This window comes from Streptopelia decaocto (genome assembly GCF_964273445.1).
Source record: "Streptopelia decaocto genome assembly, chromosome: 3".
In the NCBI taxonomy this organism is placed as follows: Eukaryota; Metazoa; Chordata; class Aves; order Columbiformes; family Columbidae; genus Streptopelia; species Streptopelia decaocto.
In genome coordinates, this window is record NC_138656.1 from 19393700 (window position 1) to 19419411 (window position 25712).

General features: G+C 39.3%; 1 protein-coding gene across 6 annotated transcripts in view; it reads left to right on the forward strand.

Moving 5' to 3' along the window:
• Positions 1 to 25712, forward strand: part of ENAH (ENAH actin regulator) — a 102149-nt gene that overhangs the window by 57689 nt on the left and 18748 nt on the right. For 2 of the 6 annotated variants that reach the window (XM_082049394.1, XM_082049395.1), the window contains exons 4-6: positions 7766 to 7850; positions 22635 to 22954; positions 24173 to 24973. In XM_082049394.1, the coding sequence (XP_081905520.1) occupies positions 7766 to 7850; positions 22635 to 22954; positions 24173 to 24973 (1206 nt within the window). The remainder of the gene's footprint in view (positions 1 to 7765; positions 7851 to 22634; positions 22955 to 24172; positions 24974 to 25712) is intronic. The other 4 variants (XM_082049396.1, XM_082049397.1, XM_082049398.1 and 1 more) reach the window with 2 other exon arrangements.

Sequence of the window (25712 nt, forward strand, 5' to 3'; positions counted from 1 at the left end):
AAAGCATCATCATTGTTAACTGTGGTATTTGGAAGGGAAGGGCAAGTTGCTAAGTTTTCAGAGTTACACTCACTTCTAAGGGTTGCCTGTGTGGTATTTCTGATCTGTGTGGTTCTTCAGGATTAGTGTTGTATCAGGTGAAAGCATTGAAGTTTGGGTGGGCAACCCAAAGAATTTAATTAAAATTTGGTATTTGGTCTTCACTGCATGTACATTAATTTGTGGATAAAGTTTTGTTTAATAAACATTGGGGAATGCTAATGTATTTTTCTCTTGAGGGTTCATATTGTTGTCTTGAAAATATTACCAGTAGAAGCTGTAGTTGTATTAAAACTGCTGCCTTTTGCAAACAGGGTGTTGTCATAGAATGAAGAGCATGACTGCGGTATTACAGCTTTGTTAGGCTCATTTCTGTAGTATTGTATGCAAATGGTGACAGTCATAATCTATAACATTGCTATTTAAACAAAGTTTGACAGAACTGGGGGGGGAAAAAAGAAGTATAGATGGTATTGATATATTTAACTTTTGATACTTGTTTTTTTTACAATTGTGATATTGTAGTTGCATAAAGCAACTTTCTTTTGAAGAGAGACTGAGAGAGCTGTTCAGCCTGGAGAAGGCTGAGAGGGGATCTTATCAATGTTCATAAATATCTCAACAGTGGGTGACAAGAGGACGGGACCAGACTTCTTTCAGTGGTGCCCAATGATAGGATGAGGGGCAACAGGCACAGACTGAAACACAGCAGGTTCCATCTGAATATGAGGAGAAACTTCTTTACTCTGAGGTGCCAGAGCCCTGGAACAGGCTGCCCAGAGAGGTTGTGGAGTCTCCTTCTCTGGAGACATTCAAACCAGCCTGGACACATTCCTGTGTGATCTGCTCGGGGTGAACCTGCTTTAGCAGGTGGGTTGGACTGAATGATCTCCAGAGGTCCCTTCCAACCCCAACCAGTCTGTGATTCCATGTAAAGCAACTGTAGGATTTGACTGCTGAAGCTTTGTCTCTGTCTCCCCCTTCATGAAAGGACGGGTGAGAAGGGAAACGCCAAACCTACTTGAGGTGACCCAGCCAAGCTGCTGAGCCGAGCCCAGCACCCCCATATCATCGCTCCCTTCCCCGGGCCCTGCTGGCGCTGATAGGAGCCTCTGCTGGAAGTGATAGGAGGAGGCTTATCTCTGCTTAAATTCAAATGTATTTTCATGAGTATTTTTGTTGTTCTTGTCCAATTTTATTACCTTGAGCAGGTAAAAGTGCTTGGGAAGCAAAATGGAAAGCATTTACTTTCAGCAGGGAAAATGCAATGTAGTTACCACTCTGCTAAAATAAATGGAAGCCAAGAGTAAATTAACTCAGCTGGAGGTGCTTAAGAAATGGTAGCTGTATGTGAGGAAGCAGATACTTGAAGGAAAGTGAAGTCTCAGCTGGAAGGTGATTCACACAATTGGAAGTACTAGAAAATACTTTTGTCACTTGTTAATGCCCTAGTTTTTGACTGTCACAATCTTGCATATAAATCCAGAACACGAGTCCAGGTCTTGAGGAGTGGTGCCATTTTGCTTCTGTTGGAGGCTGGTGAGCAAGTCTCCCCAGACTTTGTTCTGTATTGTCCTAGAGCAGCACAGGATCTGCACGGGAGGAGAAAGAGCTAGACACAAGGGAAAGAGGTTATTTCACCATAAGCTATTATAAAAGAGGAGAGATTCAGGCTAGACATGAGCAAGAAATGTTTTACAATGAGGGTGGTGAAACACTGGCTGTTTGCCCAGAGTGGTGGTAGATGCCCCATCCCTGGAGAAATTCCAGGCCAGGCTGGACGGGGCTCTGAGCAACCTGATCTGGTTGAAGATGTCCCTGCTCATTGCAGAGGGTTGAACTGGATGAACTTTGAAGGTCCCTTCAACCCAAACTATTTATTTTATGATAATTTTTCTTACTACTTCCTAGCATAGATCTCTGAAAAAGTCTGCTTTCCATCCATTCAGAAAACCTTTGAACATTTAGTAAAACACTTTTTTTTTTCTTAAGTTCTTATATTCTATAACAGAAATACATATTTTTTTTCTGTGGTGTTGAACTCTTGCCTGAGGTGTGTTCTTTGCTTAGTAGGTGTACTCAAACTGTCCTTAATGAAAATCTCTTCTGAAGATTATTAGTCAGTACACTTATCTTTATAGCATATGCCTATATAAATTGTTGTCTGCTTTTAATCCATTATTTCTTTGAAAAGTCAGTCATACTTTGATTTGAATATCAGACTGTATAGTAGAAATGTTGCTTGGTCTTGGCACTAACATACTGAAGATATGAAAGAGTGGGAATTCTTAATTACTGTGGTGTTTATATAAACTCTGGGGGAAAAAACTGAGATCTTTACCTCAAGCTGAAATTCTCTTGTGTGGTGTTTGACCAACATTTTCTAAAGCCACTATAGATTTTTTTTTTTTTTTTACAACTTAGATTTTTGTCTTTTAATGCTGTACTCTGAATAGTACATTAATTGCAGGAGTGTTTTTGTTGGGTTTTGTTTTTTTTGGGTCTTTTTGTATGTGCTTTGGCTTTCTTGAACACTAGGGCATGCGGGGCTCTGAGGAAGATTTCATGTGATCTGACTCTTAGCGGTCCCCCAAAAAGAACTTCACAGATTGTTATTTTACCAGATCCCGAGGGAGCCTGTCCAGCTAAATGAAAATGCACATTGTAGCTTATTGTATAAACTGTAGTATCACATGTAATATATTATTGTTCCTGTCTTAAACAGTAGATACTCAAGGGTTTTTAGGGCTGTTACCTCATAGGAATGTGATGTCCTCAGTGTCAACCAGGTGCTATGTCGATGCTGCTAGTCTAAGGCAGGTGACATTAATAGAAGTGGAGTGGAGAGTTTAGTGTGAAACTCCAAAGCAGACAGTGTAATTGCAAAGATTAAAGGAACTGATGAACCAAAAAGCATGAAGGGAGGAGAAACCATGTGCTTCCATCTCCATCTTTTTAATTATACTTTCATAGGTTTGTACAACTATAATTAATTCAGCTCTTGAATGGAGATACAGAGGTGAGAAGTCAATTGGAGGTAAAAATGAAGTAAAGGAGTTTGATAAACTACAACTCTGGTTGCGATTTGAAAAGGTGATGTTGGGGATGCTGAATTCATCTCAAGCAGGCCCCAGCAGCCTGATGTCATTTTCTGAGCTATGCCAGCATAGTTGTCTGTGTGACCGCATGAAAAACCAGAACTGATCCTGGTCAAAAACACTTCTTGCAGGTTTTCTTTTCTCTTGAAATTTTTGATGTATTAGATTTCCAGTCCATCTCTCGCTACACAGAGGCCTGAACTGTCATAGAGGAAGGGTGATGTGAAGGTGAGAATAAGCTGAAAACCAGAAAGCATTTAAAGTGGAATAGCTGCTGAACAAATTAGTATGAAATTATATCCTCTGTCTGACAGACTGTGCCACAGAGTGCACCATCTGTGCTTTCCTTAGAAAAAGAAAGATGTTAGGCTTTCCTTAAAAATCAGAATGAATAGACCATTCAGCCTAGTCTCTAATGTGGGTTGTACCTGTCTCTGAAGATAAAGTGATCCTGTAGAAGGATCAGAATTTTTTTCCAGGCAGTATCTATGAATATTTCTCTTGAGGCTTGATGTTACTAAAGTACCTTGAAGTGCTCAAAAGCCTCTGAGAGAGTTTATTAGTTAGTTCCTGCTTATTTATTTCTTATACCATCTGTCCCATTACTGACAGTTGTATTTTAGCAATGAAGTGGTGGTCTCAGCTTGCTGTAATAACTTAATTTTATGGGATAGAACATACTTTTCCACCTGATGTGTACCTTTAACTTGCCAGTGCCTGTTAGCATGGAATTTGTTAGAGAACAGGCCAAATGACAGCTGAAATTTACTTTCCTGAAAGCCTTTGGTATGCCCAGCTTTCATTTCCTTATGGCAAAAATGTATAAGAAATCCTGTAACAACCATGTTAATTGTTAGCAGGGGGTTGCATTCGGCTCCTTTGAATTAACAGCTATGAAAGAAGCACATAACTTACTGGAGTAGATTGGCCAGGTTACGCTGGCTCGAGTTGGTGATGGTTGTGTTCTACAGAATTTACAGAGAACACTATTTTCTGACAGAGTGCCCTACAACGCAATTTGAGACTATGAGAACAGGTTTTCCGATAGTTGGGCGGGTTTGAATAGCCAGTGCAAGTGACGCCAGGTGGTTGGTTTCCAGTGATGCTGGCAAAAGAAAGAGTCGGGGGGATGCTGGTGGCAGGGTTGTATGTTGGCATTCCAAACTCACCTATTGCAGCATAATACCTTGTTAAAAACAAAACAAACATATTAAATACTCTTAAAGATTAAATGAGCAGAAGTTTGAGGTTTTGGCCAATTGGCCATTGGCCAATGTTACCCCAGTCCACAAAAAGGGCTGCAAAGCTGACCATGGCAACTACAGGCCTGTCAGCCTGACCTCGGTGCCTGGCAGGGTTATGGAGCAGATCATCCTGAATGGAATCACACAGCACCTTCAGGATGGACAAGGGATCAGACCCAGCCAGCATGGGTTTAGGAGAGGCAGGTCCTGTCTGACCAACCTGATCTCCTTTTATGATCAGGTGACTCACCTGGTGGATGAGGGGAAAGCCGTGGATGTGGTCTATCTGGACTTCAGCAAGGCCTTTGACACTGTCTCCCATAATATACTCCTGCAAAAGCTGGTAGCCCGTGGCTTGGACAAGTGTACTCTACGCTGGGTTAAGAACTGGCTGGAGGGCCGGGCCCAGAGAGTGCTGGTGAATGGGGCTGCATCTAGCTGGCGGCCAGTCACTAGTGGTGTTCCCCAGGGTTCAGTGTTGGGTCCAGTCCTGTTTAACATCTTTATTGACGATTTAGATGAGGGGATTGAGACCATCATCAGCAAATTTGCTGATGACACCAAGTTGGGAGGGAGTGTCGACCTGCTGGAAGGCAGGAGGGCTCTGCAGAGGGATCTGGATAGACTGGAAAAATGGGCTGATTCCAATGGGAGGAAGTTCAATAAGGCCAAGTGCCGGGTGCTGCACTTTGGTCACAACAACCCCCTGCAGCGCTACAGGCTGGGCGCAGAGTGGCTGGAGAGCAGTCAGACTGAAAGGGACCTGGGGGTACTAATTGACAGGAAGCTCAACATGAGCCATCAGTGTGCCCAGGTGGCCAAGAAGACCAATGGTATCCTGTCCTGTATCAAAAATAGCGTGGTCTGCAGGACAAGGGAAGTGATCCTTCCCCTGTACTCTGCACTGGGGAGGCCACACCTGCAGTATTGTGTTCAGTTCTGGGCCCCTCAGTTCAGGAAAGACATTGAAGTGCTGGAGCGGAACCAGAAAAGAGCAACACGACTGGTGAAGGGACTTGAACATAAGACCTATGGGGAGAGGCTGAGGGAGCTGGGGTTGTTTAGTCTGGAGAAGAGGAGGCTTATAGGTGACCTCATCACTCTCTATAACTACCTGAAGGGAAGTTATAGCCAGGTGGGGATTGGTCTCTTCTCCCAGGCAGTCAGCAATAGGACAAGGGGTCATGGGCTTAAACTCTGCCAGGGGAAATTTAGGCTGGATATTAGAAAGAAATTCTTTACAGAGAGAGTGGTCAGACTTTGGAATGGCTGCCCAGGGAGGTGGTGGACTCGCCGTCCCTGGAGGTTTTTAAACTGAGATTGGACATGGCACTTAGTGCCATGATCTAGTAAACGGACTAGAGTTGGACCAAGGGTTGGACTCGATGATCTCTGAGGTCTTTTCATCCCAGTCGATTCTGTGATTCTGTGATTCATTTCTACTCTGTTTTCAGTACAAAATAGTTCCAGTTGGTAAATGGCCAGAGCGTGACCATTTATTATTTTTATCCTTTGTTATTAATTTTTAGGTGAATGTGTTTCATACTGAGAAATGGCAGATCTGAGGGAAGGGATTATATCGGATGTGGCAAGCGGTGGGGCTACATAGCACCTTTAAGCAGCAACGCAGCTGCTGCCGGGCTGTCTCTGCTTCTAAAAGCCCATGAAAGGCTGCAGCGCGGTGCAGACAGCGAACAGCCTGGCTGCTCCCCTGGCTGCTTGGGAGCTGCAGTCATGGCTTAATGGGCATCAAAACCTCCCACCTGTCACTCAGGGGAGGTGATGGAGGAGGATGTGTGACTTCGGAAGTCGTAAAGCAGAAAAGTTTTCCAGATGAGCAATATGACAGATGTTCCTACTGACTGATAAATTAATTATCAGTTATCATTGCAGTTAAATCTTTTGCCTTGAAAATAATAAGGATTTATATCTGTGGGTATCTCTTGGAGATACTCCAAGTAAAAATAGTACATCCAGGGCAACATCATGTATTTAGGTATGAGGACCTAATGCTTGCTGAAAAGAATAACAAAGGGAAACACAACCTCTGTAGTACACCTCCTGCTTTTATATTCTAGAAGTAAGTGCTCACGCTACTTTTTAACTGTAGTTTACGGTAGATAGTATACACTTTTATAATTTTCAGGATTCGTTGCCTTTATGACCACAGTGGAAACAATACTATGCTGTTTTGAGTAAGTGAACCTCTGTACAGCATTTGAACAGGGCACTTGTTTGGTGAATCTGAGGCAGATCACTTGTCCTTGATGTCTCAGTATGTCACACATGGTCTCTTCATGTTTTTGGATGACTTTCACAAGTTCAGATGGCAAACAATTTTACATTTTGATATTTGAGATATGGCAGATTTCAATACAACTCCATCGTTCTAGTTTGATGGAAACTAAGCAAGAAGTTATTGGTTTGCTTTGGGACCTTTTCAGAACTTGATACATTTTTATTTTTTTTAATCCTACTTGCTTATAAATTCCATAAACTTAAATTTAGCTGTAGTCTAAATAATTTCCTGGTTTACTGCCTATTTTTACAGAAACAGTATATTCATGATCTACTGTATTCTATTCCGCAGTTCTTCATCCTTCTATTAAATCTTTTAAAATGATTTTGTGCTGTAAATACATTTGTAAGAAAAATGGAAAAGCCTGTTTGTTTTTAGAAGCAAGATCTAGGATATACAATTATTCAAAAGATGTATGATTCAGAATTGCCCATCAATAAAAGCTGAAGATGTATTTGCATGTCCTCTTTTGCATTTAATGTGCTGAGCAGAATGCACAGTTTGTGCATTCGCTGTATGCCTCTGTTCATTTGGACACAATACTTATCTATCCAAAAAGGAAGGTCTTTGATCCAAGTTGATGAGCTAAAAACTGAGTAAATTGTGGTGTGACCTGTAGAAACTTACTTTATCTTCCTTCTCTCAATATGGTGATAAGCTTCTGATGTTTTTTCTCCTGTTTGTTTTTTTTTTTTCTTTTTTTCATTTCCAGTGTTCTATTTAGGTGAGTGTTTTAATTTTTTGAGCCTTTTCCTCCAAGAGTACTTGTTCATTGTTCTAAGAAAATCTCAGACTTGGAGCGCTTTTCAAAGCTTTCGTGAAGTTCCATCATATATAAAATTTATTTTGCGTTTCTGTGAAACCCTTTCATCCATGTGAAATAAATCCATTCTGTAAATACATAAAGTAACATTTGTTGCAGTTTTTATTTGCTGTATTCTGTTGTTGAGCTTCTTTGGCTTAAAAAGCAGAAGTAAACAGTTCTTACAGTGTCATGTGATTGCTTGGCCTTTTGCCTTGGTTTTGTGCATTTTTTGCATATTAAAAGTTCAGATCGTTAATTTATGATCTGCCTTCACTTTTAGGTCCTACATTGCCTCGACAGAATTCACAGCTTCCCCCTCAAGTTCAAAATGGTCCATCACAAGAAGAATTGGAAATCCAGAGAAGGTACAGTATTATAAGTGAGCAGTTGTTCAGTTAACACATGTAATAACTCCTCACTAATGATGAGAACTTAAATGTCAAGGACCTCAATTACTCTCTTGCATTAGGGCAGCATTTGTATGTGTGCAAAAACTTTGATTGTAGCGAGATCCCTTATTCTTAGTCTCCACCCATTCAAACATTGCAATTGCTATTGGCCTGTCATGGAAAAGTTGAAGATCAGATGGGAATCTTTGGAGGCTTTCACTGCTGCTATTTTTCAACCAGACTAATTAATTTTCTAGTGACTGTTTTGTCTTCGGTTTTTGACATGTTCTTATAAAGAAGGAGGCAAGGAAGGAAGCTTTAACCTTTAGAAGCAGAGAATTAAATCATCATGGAGAATGACAATTTTGCTTCCTGAATGTGGATGCACTAATGCAAAGTGTATAGGAAAGTTTGTTCACCTTTATACTACATCAGTTATTGATCAAGGAAACCTTCATTTTCTGCTTTTAGTGTATACATTCATGGAACCTTTTAAGAGTTGAACTTTTACCTGTAGCAATACTGGTTGTATCTGTGCTGCCCTCAGGGACTAGTCCATGTTCCCCTGACCAGTTTGCACTCCTCCAGGCTAAGCTGTTCCCTTCAATTTGAAGGCACTGTACCCTGTCCCATACCCTGTGGGTAACCCAGACCTGTAGCATTTTTAACATATGGAGGGTTTTCAGTTCCTTTTAATAATTGCTATGTATCAATCATGTGCCTGAGTTCTGGGAACAAACTTTCTAGTTGCCATATTCCTGGTTTTGTTGTGTGGCAATATGGGTTAGTGCTGTAGGTTGAGTGCCTGGGATGTGGGTATATGAAATGGCAAAGTCTTCTAGGATAGTGCCATCAGACTGGGTTCAGCAAAAGAGCAAGACCTTGAACTGTCTCAGGCGTACTGCCTGTGGTGCAATCCTGGATTCTTTTACCATCAAAATACTCCCCGGAGATTAGCTGTTCCCTTCCAAGAGGGATGCTGGGAGCAATTTAGGTCACATGTGGTACAGATGTAGGGAACAAGATCCTTGAATAAATAGGATGTGATCCAGAGTGATGGTGTGAATTCATTTAATAGCTTTCAGTGGTAACTGGAAAAATATTTTAACATGTTTGGTCTAATTGGCACTGAAGTTTTTCCTGTTTTGATATTTTGATAATTTGCATTTGTTTATGCAAAGGTGAGCAGAACCAGATTGCTAATTTGGGAATAATTAATATTGTAGATTCAACAAACTAGCTATATGCATTGAACAAAGATTTGACATCAAAATTAGTCATACCTATTTTCTGCAATATGTTCTTAAACGTGAGCAGGGATCGCTTTATCTGAAAGGCCCCTTGTTTAAAAGCAAATAAGCAAGAAGCTCATTACAAATCTGTCTGTTTGATGTGTTTTTGTGCAAGTCTGCTGTCATGAGAAAGGTCTTTCATGTCACTTCTTTTGACAGACTTTTAAAAAGTATTTTTCTTTTGATTTTTTTTTTTCTGTTCTACAGTAGTGGCTTTTAATATTTTTATTTCCCCTCTGTTCCTTTAGAAGGCTGTATTAATGGAAATTTATAATGCTGAAATACTTTTCAGAGAAGTGTTGTAGATAGATGTTCCTTCAGAAAAAAAGTGCTGCCCCATATTAAGAGCTCTGCAAGTCTTGCTTGACATTTTCTGTGTGTAAAAAACATATTGTCAGATGGCATTCTTATGGCTTCACTTTCTCATTTGATCAGTCTGATCCACTTGTTTTCATCTAATAGTGTGTCGTCTTTGAAGTCTGGTCCTGGTTTTGATTTGTTTTTCCCCTAAAAAAAGGATAGAGAAGTGGAATGGGTGTTTACTCATCTTGCTGGTCAGATTGTCTGTGGAAAGACTATTGCCATTGGGTCTTTAAGCCTAAGAAGAACATGTAATTTTATTACAACATTTCACAAATGTTTCTCTGGTCTCTTTACTACTCTAACTATATGGTTATAATACATTTCAATTAACTCTAAGCTAGAACTTGTCTTCTGCAGTAACTGCCTTTCAGCTTTCATACTGTAATAACAATAGTCTTACTATCACAATGTAGAGAATAGTAAATAGTTGGGAAGCAAAGGTTTAGGTATATATTACTTTTAACATATCTCCAAGTGACATTTCCAGTCTCGGTAAAGGCAGTGTGGGCAGAATCGAATTCTGTGGGGAGCAGTGAGACTACAGGGAATGCAAGAGAAGGGAATAACTGTGACTGTGTGGGAAGGAACATGGGGCTTGTGATGGATCAGTAGAAAGGCTTTGCTGAGTTTATTGCTCATGAAATGTGTCTGCAGGGTGGAGGTCTTGTTTAAAATGTGGCTTCAATAATATTTGGTTTTAAGTGCTGGTCTCATATCCCTCCCCTTAAGGGTACCTGATTCAATAATGTTTGACTGACTCCCAAGTTCAGAAAAATATTTTTTTAAAATCATTCTAAGCCTGAAAAAAAAATGCTCATGTAAAAATTGAAGTTGAAAAAGAGACCCTTGGAGGTCAGCTAGTCCAACCCTCTGCTCAAAGCAGGACTGATTTCGAAATTAAGTTATGTAGCTTGTAGCTTCAGGGTTTTCCTAGGCACAAAAAGAAACATTTCCTCAGAAATGTTTTGCCGAAGGAGTGACTGGTGAAGAATGGCGTATTAAAGAGACCTCTACAATTGATCCCATGTTTTCCTTCACTTTAATAACCGGTGTTGACGAATCTTGGGGAAATTGGGAACTGAAGAATTACATTAGATCATTGTCAACAAAAGTGTATTATTTTGGTGCAAAGATTTTTCTCTATTTTAGAAAGGATTTAGATGCCTTACTGCTTTAGCACTTCTTCTCAAAATCTAATATTACTTTATTTTGCTGCAGAGCCTGTTACTAGAATGTTTGCATTGTTTACTGTGCAGTGATGACAGGCTGGAAGGTCATGAGGACCAGATGTGGGATCTAAAACACTGAGGTTTTTATGTGGCCAGGATTACACAAAAGGCGGCGAATGTAATAATTTCATCTGGTGAACTGATAACTTTTGTTACTTTCTTATAAGAAACCTAAACAAATGTTGTATGCTTTTCCTGTTAAAGCAGGGAGTACTTGAAGATAGCTGTAATTTTCTGTAACTTGCACTCACTTAAGAACAGTAATAACAAGCTTTAAAACACTACAGCTTCCATTTTAAATCCTCAAAAATGAAAGGATTTTTGTTGTCTAGGTTATTTTTCATTTTGTCAGAGTCGTAGTCAGGCAGCGTTTATAAATTCCATTGATTGATTGATAATCAGCCAACTTTAGTTGACATACGTATTTGTTAATAACTGCAGAGTCACTTAATGTCAAATACCATTCTAAAATATAACATTAGTTCATGGCATGCTTCTGTGTGCTACTTGTGCATGTAAATTTACCATCTCTTCCAGCCGTGATAAATATATTGTCAGGAATATGAGTCACTGAGTTGGTATCTAATATGACACTTGGGAATTTAATGAGTTAATGTTTATAAATAACTTCAAAATCATCACTGCTTCATAAATAAAGAGACCAAGAACACCAGAAACAGAGAAAGTGTATCGATTGTAGGGCATAATGAAGGTATACAAGCCACCTATTGTCCTTCAGGGACGCAATGGACCAAAACTTGACCGACTCCTGTCGTAAGTACTCAAAAAATATTGCAGTTCATGTAAACGCAGCAGCAGAATATTAGGGGGGACCGTTATTTTTAAATACTTAAAGTTTGCTTACAGTTTTCATTTACATCATGGATTGGGATGATACTGTTGAAGAAAACTTGGTGTGTGACTGTGGTAGAAAGTAGTATTGATATGGTGTGGTTTTCGTAACATCTTTTGGGAGGCTTCTTATAGACAGTACAGGTTCAGAAGGTGGTAAAAAGGTAGCACTTTCTTATTTGATGATAGACTTAAAGGAATGCCTTTTATTTTACAGATTAAAAGTATTTTTATGAGATTTTGCTAATCTTAATTTTAACTGCGCTAAAGTAATTTGTATTTTTTCCCCATGTAAATCATTAATTATTACATATGTAATTCCTGGGCTGCTTTGAAAACATGTGGAAATAAAGAAAAAACCTGCATCCCACAATTCAGTAGCAATGTATGTATAATAACAGGCTTAATGATCTTAAGGGTCTCTTCCAACCAAAATGATTCTTTGGTTTAAAGGAAAGAAAGTTTGCCTGTCACTTTGTGTCCCTGGTAGCCTGGTTTCCCACAGCCCGTGACCATTCCCTAGTTAACAGCCAGATGTCCTGTTTCCAGTTTTCCTCTGCTTTTGAAATGGTGTCATTTATCTGACAGCTTATTCTGAGGACTTCAGATTTCTGTAAAGCCATATGAAGTGTTCTTTCCAGCCTCTGCATTGCATAGTGGGTCAGGAAACAAAAGACGCAGAAGAAAAAAGACCCATCAGTGTTGTTTAGCTCATCCTGAAGGTTTCAGGGTTCTTTGTTTGTCCTCATAATTTCTGGAACACAGATTTCTGGTATAATAATGACTTTTTTTAGTGCCTCCCATTTTCTTTCCATTCACAGTTTATTCCCATTCACAGTGAAGTTCTCCTTAGTTCTGTCAAGTCTCTCAGAGACTTAGTAACTGGCTTTATGGAGAGGTAATGGGTGCTGTCTGCTTACAGTACTGAATAGCTATAGATGTTGGGTAACATTGACATGTTTAGCAAACTGGGAAGAGCCCTATTCCATTAAGCAGTTTTCTGACTGCATTGGCAAAATTGCTGCCTTAATTGCTGCAATTTAATGTGGATGTTGCTTGAAGGGTGGTTCTCATAAGTATTTTAGTTAACACTTTTAAAAACGTCTCTTTGAAATCTTACCCTTTCTCAAAAATGTTCAGTTCTTTCTTTCGTGTGGTTTGTGTATGTGTGTTGGTGTTTTTGGTGTTTTTCCTGTTTAATGCAAAACATGAAATTTGGATCAGAAAATCTTCTACATTTTTCCAGTTTTTTGTTATTTTGATTACCTTTTGTGGAATTAGTGCTGTCCTGACAAACACACTAGAATACTGCTGAAGGAGTTGCCAACAGAAGTAGGTTGTTCTACTATAGAGAAGCTATTTTTTTCAAGCATTGCATGGGCACCGATGACTTCCTGTAGTCAAGCTTTTGTCAGGTATATAAACTAGCAGGACACTTGAACTTAGGTTGAAAAGATCAAGGTGAGGGAAGACCTTAATAGATCCCTTTCTCTATTAGAAATCTGTATGTAAGAACCTTTAGATTGGTAGATACCTCTTCATGTCTTCGTGGCAGCTGGTTGCCAGTTTTTGCTTGACTGATAAAACCTGGTTTTCTTAGTTTCTTATTTCCAACTAATGTGACTTGAGCTTTTAAAATACGAGCTTTTTGTTAGACCTCTAATCCCTTTTGATCAAGGAAATGGAAGCCTGTTAGTTTGGCCTTGCACATATGAAAAGATTTAGAACTACTTTTGAAGAACAGAATAATGAACCAGGTAAAACACAGGACAGTAAACTGTACCCAGATAATACTTTATTTTGCAAAAGTGGTGTTCCTGGGCTTTAGGAAAGCATTTGACAGATACCAAGAGGGTAGTTCCTACGTCAGGTGGAAGAAAGGAGGATCACTGTGGAAGTGTGAGGAGCGTAGGAACAGGTAGTTCCTCCTGCATCCTTGGAACTGGAAAGGTTCCCATTTTATTTGGTGTTTTGCTGAAGAATGCAAGTCCTTGCTACTGATGTGAGTTGAGATACCTGAGTACAAAGGAGAACAGAAAGAGTGGAATGATGTTGGAGATTTTGATGATCAAAGTGCAATGAGAAATAATACATAGCTGGTGTCCTGTTTTTTAGACATTTTTAGAGTCCCCCAACCTGTAGACCAAATACTAGAGTTTAGGATGTCTTAATACTAGTGTACAGAGAAAATTAAATTGACAGTGGAAGTGTTACATGAAATGGTGATCAATCAGGGGAAAGCTTCTTGAACACTGGCAGTAGGTGTAATGACCTGTAGATTCGCATAGTGTTTCAAAGTCATGATATATGTAGTCAATTAAATGCCTTTCTAATTTTGCCTTTATAATTTTTGTCCACCAGTGTTGAAACTGAGACAAATTGTCAGTTTGATAGCATGTACATAAACTCAATTCACAAGCCTTTTACCTTTGAATGGTCAAACTTGCAGGTCTTCTAAGTGTCTGTTTCTTGCTTGTTCTATCAAGTCAACTGTTAATAGCTCTAGTCTGGGTTTCTCTGAAGCCATGTGCAGTGGGCTTGGGTAGAGCCTGTTCAGACTGTCTAGCACTTGAAAAATGTTTGTTTAAAAAGACATAGCTAAACACAGCTAACTTCAAGAGTTTTAGTGAGAGCATCTAGTAAGAGTTCAGTTCAGATGACGCAAAGGGAAGTTCTTGCATCTGAGAGCACTTAAAAAGATGCCAAGAGGTTAAATATTGATTGCTTCTGCTGAGGTTATGTTATTCGTGCATCAAGTGTACATTTTATTCTTGAAGACTCTTGGTTTGGGTGAAGGTAGTCTATGTGATGTAAATTTGCAATCTGTGTTGCCATGATTTAGACTCTTTTCTCTTTGTAAATGAATCCTGACATTTTTGGGGTGCTGTGTGTTCATTCCATGGTACATAAGCATTATTGAGATACATATTCAGTAGGTTTATGTGACCATACAGGAGAGTGAGGTTTGTGGTAAATGCTGAATTTTGGAATGATGAGTAAATACTTGCTATTAAAGTGCGAGTTTAATGTTGATACTCAGATAAGTTCCTCCAAATTTGAAGGGCCATAGCAGACACACCTGTTCCTTTTCTGAAGTTGTGCAGAACAAGATCAGAAGATGAATCTATTAAAACTCAAACCGGCAGCAAAGTTCAAAATAATCAACGCATTGAAGCACTTTTCTATTTCTTTCTACAAACGGTTGTAACAGTGATAAAATAGATTGACCGTACCTTGTTAAACTGATGTCTGTAGAGCACGTGGGGCTACTTGCAGTCACAAGGTGGCTGCTTCTCTGTAGATAACACGGTGCTGGGGATGGAGCTGAGGTCACCCTGCGTCTGGCGCCAGCGCCTCCCGCTCGGCTGCTGTTGTGGCCTGTTTGCAGCCAGCTGCTCGGCTTGGAGCAGTGACTCAGTGCTGGGAGGACAGCCCTCATGTGAGATGGATTCTAGTAGGTAGCGACTGTTGGATTAGATAATGGTATCTGTGCCCACATGCTGGGGCTTTTGGCATTTTAGAATAAAAGCCCAAACATTGTTGTGTTGTGTATTGCTCCATAAATTGAGGCCGGGTTAGAGGAGCTGCCCTGAAAGCAGGAGATTCCAGGACTGGAGTGTTATGGACTTTTCTTGTAGAGCTAGTCACTACAGTGCAACTTTTAAAATTTGTAAATGTACTTTAATGGTGGAAATGTATTTTAATATTTATTCAGTTGGTAAGTGCAAGTTTAATGGCCAGATCGCCAACAAAGCTTGAACAATTCCATTGGTTTGGGTTGATGAATTCAGGTTTTGATGATTAATTATAGTTGATATTATACGCTTACTTTTGGAACTTTGATGTAATAGCATTATTTCTAGATTTGTTGTTTATGTTGGGTTATAAAATTTACATTTAAAAACTAGTGAAGCACAGAATGAAAGATGCACATAATGTCTTAATGGTAACTTTCAGAATAGATAAAGTGCAAAATATATTACTGCAATATTTTAAGCTAGCAATGGTCAACCTTCATGCTGCCTTTGGGGTGTCATCCTTGTGTCTGTCTTCTGCTATGCCACGTTTGTTTATTTCAGAATAGATAACAGCACAAGCAAGAAACTGTTCTTCAAAAAAAGGCAAAACACCCGATGTGTGACACAAACTTGAAAATTTCCCCTCAAGTGAATCTGTCTTACGATCTTTTTTTTTTTAATTTAACACTTTGTTAGTGTCTTAAGTGACGAGTTTTGATGTCCTTTTTCAATACGCGCATCTTATTCATTATTTTTTGCCCTATCCTTGTTGTGTCTTTAAACAGAGAAAATGAGGATAGTATTCGTATTGATCTTTCTGAGTGATTTGATGTTGTGCTTTGACACCAAGTTATTCAACAAAGAAAGAAGGGAATATGAAATTGGTGTGTTCATAAATGAGGACTAACAGCTGTCAAATAGTGTGTATTATCTGCCTGCAGCTGACCTCTTCACTCAATGCAGCAATTACTTCAGTCAGGTCTGTTCCTTGAGATATTTTGTTTTCTGCAGGCTTTGTCTTGTGTCTTTGTGTTCTACAGTGAATTTTAAAATCAAATACTTCAAACCAGTTGCTGTTCATCTTGAAGTGTCTATCAGCTCAGTGCCTGTTGAATTTGGATGTGATACAAAGATGCTTCTGTCTGTACTGTTCATGGAAATACCTCTGTTTTTAATGTATCTGCCTTTGTGACAAGAAGTCTTTTGGGTTTGTGGCTGAATTCTTGTATTGATATATGGTCATCTCAGTGTGGTTTGCTGTCATCTTTTTAGGAAAAAAATTAATGGCTTGATCTCACATCCCAAACCAAAGCAAGTCCGTGTTTGAATCCTGAAGATTTATGTGAATGTACAGGAAAAACTTGCACCTGAGGAAGCAAGGTGACCTGCCAGAGCAGACAGCTATTTGCTTTCACAAACTGCTTTGGCAATGGATTTGTTGCATGTAGTTGTTTTTTTTTCTTTTTAATTGGTGCCGTTGTGACACAAGCTCTGTTTTTTGGCACGGTGAGAATTACCTAATGCTGGGACATAACTTTCTCTTGTTACTGCAAATGTTCCAGAAGAAGACAGGTTCTCTCTGGCTATTAAGTCTGCTCTGACACAGAATATTGTTTTAGCAGAGAACACTGAGTTTCTTAATGTAGTTGAGATCTCTGTCTTCCCTTCAACCCTTATGATAATGGTCATATTTTAAGAAAACTGATGGTGACTTCAATTACTTTGAATGACACTGTTGAAGTCCTTCGCAAAGGGACCAGAGGATCACGGTCAATCGTTCAACCCCAGGAGCAGAAGCTAAAAAAGCCTTTCCCCACCCCGCCACCTCCCCCAGAAAACACAGATCTAAAGTTACTGAATAATATCATTTTGGGATAGCTCACTAGTTGCTGCATGTGATGGTTGTTGAATATGGTGATGTTACTTGCTAGTGAAAGCCACGATAGGAAGTGATCTCAGTGCGCATGAGATACTGACTCATTCATATAATGAATGAGTCTCATCAAGAGCTGAGATAGTAGCACTACTTCTTAATTTTTATTCCCTTTTATGCTCTGATTCAGAACAAACTCGGAAGGCTTAGTGTGTAGCTGGGGAAACTAACAGCGATTCTGGTTTGCAGTTGTCATGTATGAGAAATTCTAAACACTGTCACCATTGGAAAATGTGAGGTTTCTTTCAGCAGGGATGCAACAGTGTGTTCTTAACTATGCTCTTTGCATTTTTCTCCTTGTGTTATTTCAAGAATGTGGTCATGCTCCTGATTCTTGGCTGCCCATAGAACTGGAGGATTAATGCTGATAGAGTTCAAAGTCACAAGTTACTATTGTAAATATGATTCTTTCTTCATCCTCTCTGACTATACCTTCTCTTTGATTGGACAAAAGGATGAGAAAAAGAGGGGAAATAACTTTAAAAGATGTTGCAGTAATAAAGTAAGGTAATTTAAAAACAACAGCTAATACCTTTCCCCCCCCGCCCCTCCCCAGTGAAGTTTCCCAAGACACTTTTGGCATGGAACTAATGAAATTCCCAAAAGAAAGTTTCATGATTAGAATGCATGATGAAGCTGGCAGCTGCTCTGAATTCTGAAGCTGATTCTTTGTATCTAAACCCATATGTAATGGTACCTACGTCACGTATGATCGATGTGGATCGATGTGTGTTTTAAAGCACTGTTTTCAGCTATTCGGTGTAAATTAGCTCTTAGCTTCTAGTAACTCACACCTTTAAAATAATTAGAAGAATCACTTTGCCTTACCATAATTATCATTTCACTATAGCTTTCTGGGGGCATTTTCAGTACCTCTTTAGCTTTTTCAAAAGTTGTCCTGGTAGCCAGGTACTGTGCTTTCTAAGGCTGAAGGATTTTCATATATTGGTTTCACAATGTTCTTGAATATTTCCATGCTTTAGAACTGCCCAAGTCTTGACATTTCAGAAATGCTTTAATTGATGCGTAATAACTCCTTTTAATCTACTAATGCTTTTGCACAATGTAATTTTGATCTCTGACAATACTTTAAAAGAAAATTACATTATCTAATGCTAACTAAACAAAACCAAGGGGTTCTAATGCACACAAATTTATCCTTTTTTTTTTTTTTTTTTTAAATTAGCAAAATGAGTCCTTAATCTTTTTAAGCTACAGCTGTTACACTTGTTAAGCTGTAGTTCTCTCTTAGTTTATGGAATTCACCCTTCCTTATTAAGCTGTGTTGAAGCAACTTCATTGCATTACTGGTATACTGATCTTTTGACCTGTGCCACTTTTGGTTTTCTATCTGAAATGTTATGTGAAGTCATTAAAACCACTGTAAAAATGTAGTGGGTTGTGGTGTGGGTGGTGGTTGTGTGTTTTGGTTTTTGTTTTCTCTCCTTTTTGACAAAGGAATGCTTCAGTGATGTAGAATGAGAATAATGTAAAGTTAAAATTATCCTTAAGGATGGTGTATTTCATCTCCTATATCTTCCTGCATGAGAATTTTAGATTATAGGAAGTGTTTGCAAGGTATTTTGCTGCCCTCTCTCGGTAGAGCTTTTGGATTGTAAGCAAAGTGTTTAACTTATTCACAGTTTTTATTTGTACATTTAAGAAATGGAAAATGAGGATTCTTTTACAAAATATATATTAAATACATTAAATATCAAGTCACTCAGTATTTAATTACGAGAACTTTTTCTTTTAGGTCCTGCATAGGTGAAAGTGAGTATCTCACTGTCGTTTATCCAAGATGCAGACAGCCAATACAGTTTGATAGTGTTGTTTGTTGACTGAAATATTTTTTCCTTCAGATAAAGTGTATGAATGCTCAGGTACATTTTGTGGTGACACATGGGCATTGTGTGTCATCAAGACACAGACAAAGCTCTTTCAGGAGGAGAACAACCCCAGGTAACCTCAGGAACACCTTCACACATATTGGGAGTTAGTCAATCCCAAGCAAACAGTTTGGCTTAGACATACATCTTACACTTTAGCTAAAATTGCATGTAATTACATGCTAGATAGAGACAGTCTCATGTATATATATAGTCTCACTGTCCATATCTCCCTTCTCCCCTCCTTGTATGTAGCACATACACACATGGACATACCTCTCTCAATAGTTGGAAACGCTTTAAGTAAAAACTAACAAAAGTCCCCACCTTAACTCCTGGAATACTCCCCTTGCTGCTCTCCAGTCCTCTGGGCATTTTTAGGTCAACAGCTTCTTGTGCATGATGCAATTTTTGTTATTTAAATGACTTTCTATGTTGTGTTTTTTTTTTTTTTTTTCTTTTTTGGGCTTTTTACTCTTCTTGCTTGAAATTGCTGGGGTGAGGAGTTCCACAGCTCATCTGCCTGATGTGCAGAGGTGCTCACCTTTTTTTGTTTTTGTTTTTGTTTTTTTTTTTAAATAATTATTATTATCATTAATTTACTTTTTTTGGGGGTGAGCTTTGCAATTAGTTGCATCTACTCTTTCCTCCCAGCTGCTGTATTAGGATGTCCTCATTGCTCAGGATTTTATAGACCTCCAGTTGTCCTTTCCAGAATGCAGATTTCCAGGATCTTTAGTTATTTTTTTGAATGGCAACTGGTATGTTTGGTCATAGTTTTTGCGCTCTTTGAGCCTTTCCAGTTCTGTTGTTTTCCCCCTTTTGAGATGGGAACAGAGAGGCAGGGTTTGTGGAGCTGGATGATGGCATTTTCTGTACTGCTCTGTAATCCTTTCCTAATGTGCAGCATCTGGTTTATGTTTTTGAACAGAACACATCAGTGAATGGATGTCATCGTAGAACTGTCTGTCATAACCCTAATATCTCACTCCAGAGTCAGTGGCCAACTCATACTCCAGCATTTTACATAGGAATTTAGCAGACTTTCCCTCTCTCCCCTGTATCACTTCAGTTATATCTCGGTTGAATTTTATTTGCCAATTGTATTGCCCAGTTGCTTGGAATTAGAAGATCCATCAGTTATTCTATGTAATTGACCATCATCTTTTATTAAATTAAGGAGCTTAGTCAAGAGCACCTTGCTGTTTCTTTTCCAGGTTGTTAATGAAAACATGAAATGGCACAGCTCTCAGTATGACTTGTTGCAAAACTGCCTTGGTGATGCTGCTCTTATGTGAGAAGTGACCTATATCAAGGTTCTATTTCTCTAAAGGAATGAAGAACTTAAGAAAAAGAAAATTTAAATATTTGTCAGCTGTGTGATGTGTTATTGAACCCATACCTTTTAATTTCATAAACTAAATATAACATGAAACGTTTATAACCTCAAATGCTTTATCTACATTTTAGTTTTAGGATTAACAGTGTGTATGTTTCTAGGTAGAATATGATGGTTTCTGACAAATCAATTGAAAAGAATGAACAAAATAAACAAAAGCTGTGTTTGGAGTCTGTAGATGTTGACTCATGCTCTGAGTAGCTTTTTAGCTACAAACATCTGTGCATCCATCTCTTCTTTACTAAAAAAAGAGCCCAAGGTGACGGAGCTGAAGTTAGCCGTGATGAAAATCCTGCTTTCCTCTAATAAGAGATTTTATCTGAGGCTAAAAGAGCACGTAGGACTAGTTTCATACAATACAGAGCAAGTTAAAATGTAATGCCAAAAATATTTTTAATATCCCTTTTGGAGCTTAAATTTTTGTGGTTTACGTTGTATTCTCTTGATATTATTGTAGAAATTGTCTACTGGTTCCAAATATGTATCAGTCAACTACCAGACTTTTTGTTGGACTATAGAGGCTAAAAATCAAGCATTTAACGAGCCAAGTTGCAGCCCTAATTCCTTAATAACTGTTGTTACAACTCTGTTATATGGGAGAGAGGGAGCTGGTGGCAGAACTGACACAGAAGCAGAACTATTTTGCAGCTTCTGAGGATGTTGATTAACAGGTTCAGTAGGGAGAAGTCCTTTTCTGTACATAACTGGAACAGCTTTGTTTATAGCAAGTATAAAATGTCAATATTTTACAGAGGCTTTTGTTGTTGTTGTTTTTTAAAGGAAAAACATTGTTCTGAAGGAGGATAGACTTCAATAGTAACAGTGTATGAGCTGGGGTTTCCAGTTCTGCCAGTATTTTTTGAGCATGAATAGGAATGAAATATCTGAAGCTCCCTTAATTTTCAAGCTTCAAGCATGGCTCTAAGTGTATAATATAGAATTACTAATGACCTTTCCAAATAAGATTGCCTAGTGGCAGTCTATAGAAAAACACATATCTAGTAGCCTAAGGTGTCAAAATTTAGGTCTTGTTTTTGCTTTATAGTTAAAAGCTGCCTCTGCTTTGTATTTATTGAGAAGCTTTCTTCAGTTTGCATCTGAAGCATGGCAGAAAAAAATGGCTGTGTGCTTTTATGTACAAGTTCTTCTTTTTAAACATCATCATTTTTGAAAATAAGAATTCAAATAGAGGATGATAACTAACAAGATTTTCAGCGATACGTACTGACAGTAACATACTGGCCACAGCTTTGAGGAGGATGCACCTAATTCTTCTGTTAGTAATGAGCTCCCCCAAGAGATGAAAAAGCTTTGAAAGTCAAACAGCTATATTTTAGCGGACTACAAAGATGTGTCTCATTTGAGTGTAATTTCTTTTTAAACTTTAAAAAAATATATATAAAACAAGTTGTAAGGGGGTGTGGGGGAAGGGTTGTTTATAGCTTTTCACACTGTATTTTTGCAGGAAAGTCCTTTTTTTCAGCCAGCCTAGTGGGCTTGGCAGCAAATTTTGCACGATTCCTTCTTACCCTTGGGAAGTTCGTTATATTTCCTCTGCCTGGCTTTTACTTGTTTTCCTTCTCTCCACGCCTTTCCCTGCTCTGTGCTTTCCCATGAGCTGGAAACCCCCCCAGCTCCCCGCAGTGTTTCCCCACCTGCTGCACCTTGGATTTTTTCCAACCATGTCCACTTTTCCCCTGTCTCCAGGATGTTCTCATCTTGACGACAGTTAAGTTGAATGTGTCTGTAGTACTGCACGGGTGGAGAGGGACAAAAAATACATTGTGATGCTTCTGTAAAATTTGGATAAATACTAGCTGACTAGTTCATCTGAAAAATGTAATTTGTTTGGGGGTGGCTTTTTTTAAAATTTGTAATACTCCTATTTCACTGTACTTTAATTTACTACTTCAAGTATAAAATGCCTTGCGAAGAACAAAGGTAACTCCATATCCCAAACTGGGAAGATTGCATCAGTTAGTAAATTATCAGCAATAGCTTTCTTATTTTTACTTCTTGAAAGCCGTCTCTCAGAAAGTTAAATTAATTACGAGGAAACTGAATATGTGATTATTTTTACTGTAAGCATAATACATCTATTGTCCAGCTCAGAAAAAGAACATGTAGAATTAAGAATTTTATGTAGGTGGTATAAATGCTGTGCTTTTGTTCTCGCCGGTGCAAAGATCGTTGATTAGTTTATCTCCTCTTGTCCCCCAACAGTTGCTTGATATTTTTGGTTTTCGCTTTGCAGCTTAGTCTTTTTCCTTTTTTCACGATTGTAGACAGTTGCAAGAGCAACAGAGGCAGAAGGAGCTGGAACGGGAGAGGCTGGATCGTGAACGAATGGAACGGGAGAGGCTGGAGAGAGAGAGGCTAGAAAGGGAAAGACTTGAAAGAGAGCGCCTAGAACAGGAGCAACTGGAGAGAGAACGGCAAGAAAGGGAACGGCAAGAACGCCTAGAAAGGGAGAGACAAGAGAAGGAGAGGCAGGATCGAGAGAGACTTGAACGACTTGAACGGGAAAGGCAAGAAAGAGAACGGCAAGAACAGTTGGAAAGGGAACAATTGGAATGGGAAAGAGAGAGAAGAATTTCAAATGCTGGTAAGAATTTCAAAGCGTGAGTGTATTCAAGTACTAGATGGCTCTATGTGTTTGGGTGATGGAGCGGGAGAGACGCAACAAAGGGCAGTGAGTACAGTTGTGCAACAACGGCCGATATTTCGGGCTTCTATTTGCTGGAATTGCTTCCTTTTTATGGCAAGAAGTCAAAGATCTCTGGCTTTTCTGTCATAACTTTCCATTACCTCTGAAATATTTTTTTTGCACTATTTGCTCACTCCATTGCTGTACTCTCTGGTTGCTTGAAGAACTTGAATCATGTTGGGCACCTCCAACAATTGTTAAAGTATGATGAGTTAAAATTTCTAAATACTTTATCATGGTTTGCTCTATTAACAAGATGTATTCTCATTACATAATTTGGAAAAAAAAAAAAAAACCAAAATCAAACATATCAGCTTGAGTGTGTTAACATAGATGGTATATACCTACATAAGACAAAGTAATAGTGCGAGAAATGCCTTTCAGTATGAAGTCTTTCTTAATTTATCATTGTAGTAACATTTCAATGAAATGTATTATATGTATTTGTAGATAAGATAATGCACTGCCTGCGGAAATGTATCCAGCGATAACTGAAAGCTTTCTCATTTTGGTAATATAATGCCACACTTTGTCAAGCACTTGGTTGTTCTTTAGTAACAAACTCAATTTACATAAGAAGTCAGTTCATGGTAAACAGTTGCAGAATACAATGTAAGAGCTAATCACTTCAGAGCAGAGGATTTATTGGTAGTTTATTCCCATTACTTTCAAGTTTGCAGTGGAGCTTTTTCTGTGGGAGAGATACTTGCTGCCTATGGTATGAATTTTGTTAGTGGAGTTGTAACAAATGTTAAGATCACTACACTTGCTTGCAGTTTGCAACCAAACAAGGAGATAAAAGCTGATAAAAACAACTCATTAATCAATCCTGTATCTAATCCATCTCACAGATGGGATTTGAGAAAACTTACTCTAGGATGTACTTGTAAATTCAAATGTTGGCACAAAAATACTTGGTAAAATTTAAAAACAGCTGTTGATAATATGTAAAACTTTCCTAACAGTATTTTCACTTGTGCCTAATCCTCTGGTACTAACTGTAGTCTACATTTATGCATTTTGTTTGAATGCTGGTTTTGTTGCTTCATTAGCTCCCTTTTTCTCTTTCTCCTTTTTTTATCCTGCCTTTGCTGCTGCTTTCCATCTTCTGTCCAGCTCCATCTTTCGACAACTCCCCGTATAGCACTCCACTTCCCGACTACTCCAGTTGCCAGCCTCCTTCAGCGCCTCCTCCATCATATGCAAAAGCGGTTTCAGCACCAATGTCGGAGGCCACACCGGAGTACGCTGTAGTGACTTCTGCACCACCGACTTCCACTCCCCCTACACCGCCTCTAAGGCACTCTGCATCACGTTTTGCTACATCTTTAGGCTCAGCTTTCCACCCTGTTCTCCCCCATTATGCTACGGTTCCTCGTCCGCTGAACAAAAGTTCTCGGCCCCCTTCTCCTGTCAATGCCCCGGCGACTTTGCCTCCAAACACAAAGCCTGTGGCCTGGTCCGCGCCCAGTTTCGCCCCTCTTCCCCCGTCTCCTCCAGTAATGATAAGCAGTCCACCAGGCAAAGCTACTGGTCCAAGACCCGTCCTCCCAGCGTCGGCTTCCAATCCAGTGACCCAAATGTCCACGTCTCCCATGGCTCCTAACGGGCTTCCTGAAAACCTGGCTTATCCGGTTCCTTCACCTTCTACCTCAGGTCCAACTCCGCCTCCGCCACCTCCTCCCCCCCCACTGCCTTCCTTTCCGCCTCTGTCACTCTCTGGACCTCAAGCTTCTCCTTCTCCCAACTCCCCGAATGCCTCGACTCCCTCATCCAAGCCTAGTGTTCTCCCTTCTCCCTCTGCAGCTACCCCTGCCTCTGTTGAGAACTCTCTAAACTCTGTGCTGGGAGACTCCTCTGCTTCTGAGCCAGGCTTGCAGGCAGCCTCTCAGCCGGTTGAACCTACGACCCAGCAGGGTAAGGCTTTCTGTTATTGCTACTAATGCACTAACCAGGAATGCAGTCAAAACCGATTGGTATCAAAGCCCGTAACTGCCCTGGAGAATTGATAACGATGCTTCCAAAGTTGCAGTGATCTTAATACCACAATGAAATACTATTTGGAAAATGGGGGTAAGGGAAATGTTAAAGCTCCGCGGAGAAGAGCCAGCATTCCGTGGCCTTTCATAAGTAAAATTCTGATTTCTGAAGCTCTAACCTGTCGAGAGGAGAGCTTGTGAAATACTTGCTTGGTAAATTTTGCACTGTTAGTTTATTTGGAACATGGTGTTAACAGGCAGCATCATTAGTTTCCTGATGGCAGCCAACATGGAAGAACGTATGTGTGACTTTGGACACGCGAATGACCTTAAGCAAGGAGTAATCTGAACCACTTTTGTAATTTCAAATTTGGAAAGTAGTGTGTAACACCTACAGCATTTCTTTTTATACAGTGGTTGAATTTTGATATATGGCTGCATGCGCTGATATATATGAAGACAGGTCTTCCTGTGGTATTCTACTAGCACAGCTAAAAGACTTTAGAAAAAAAGTTTGGTTAAGGAGGTGGTGGTTTTAATGGACACTCTACCAATGTGATGGAAATGTGTTTTACATGGATGTAAATGTCTTTGTTAACCTGAATCTTGCTTTTCCATTGATTTAATAGGTTTAGTTCTTTGTATGTAAGTCTGCAGTAGCTCAGCTATAGGTGAGG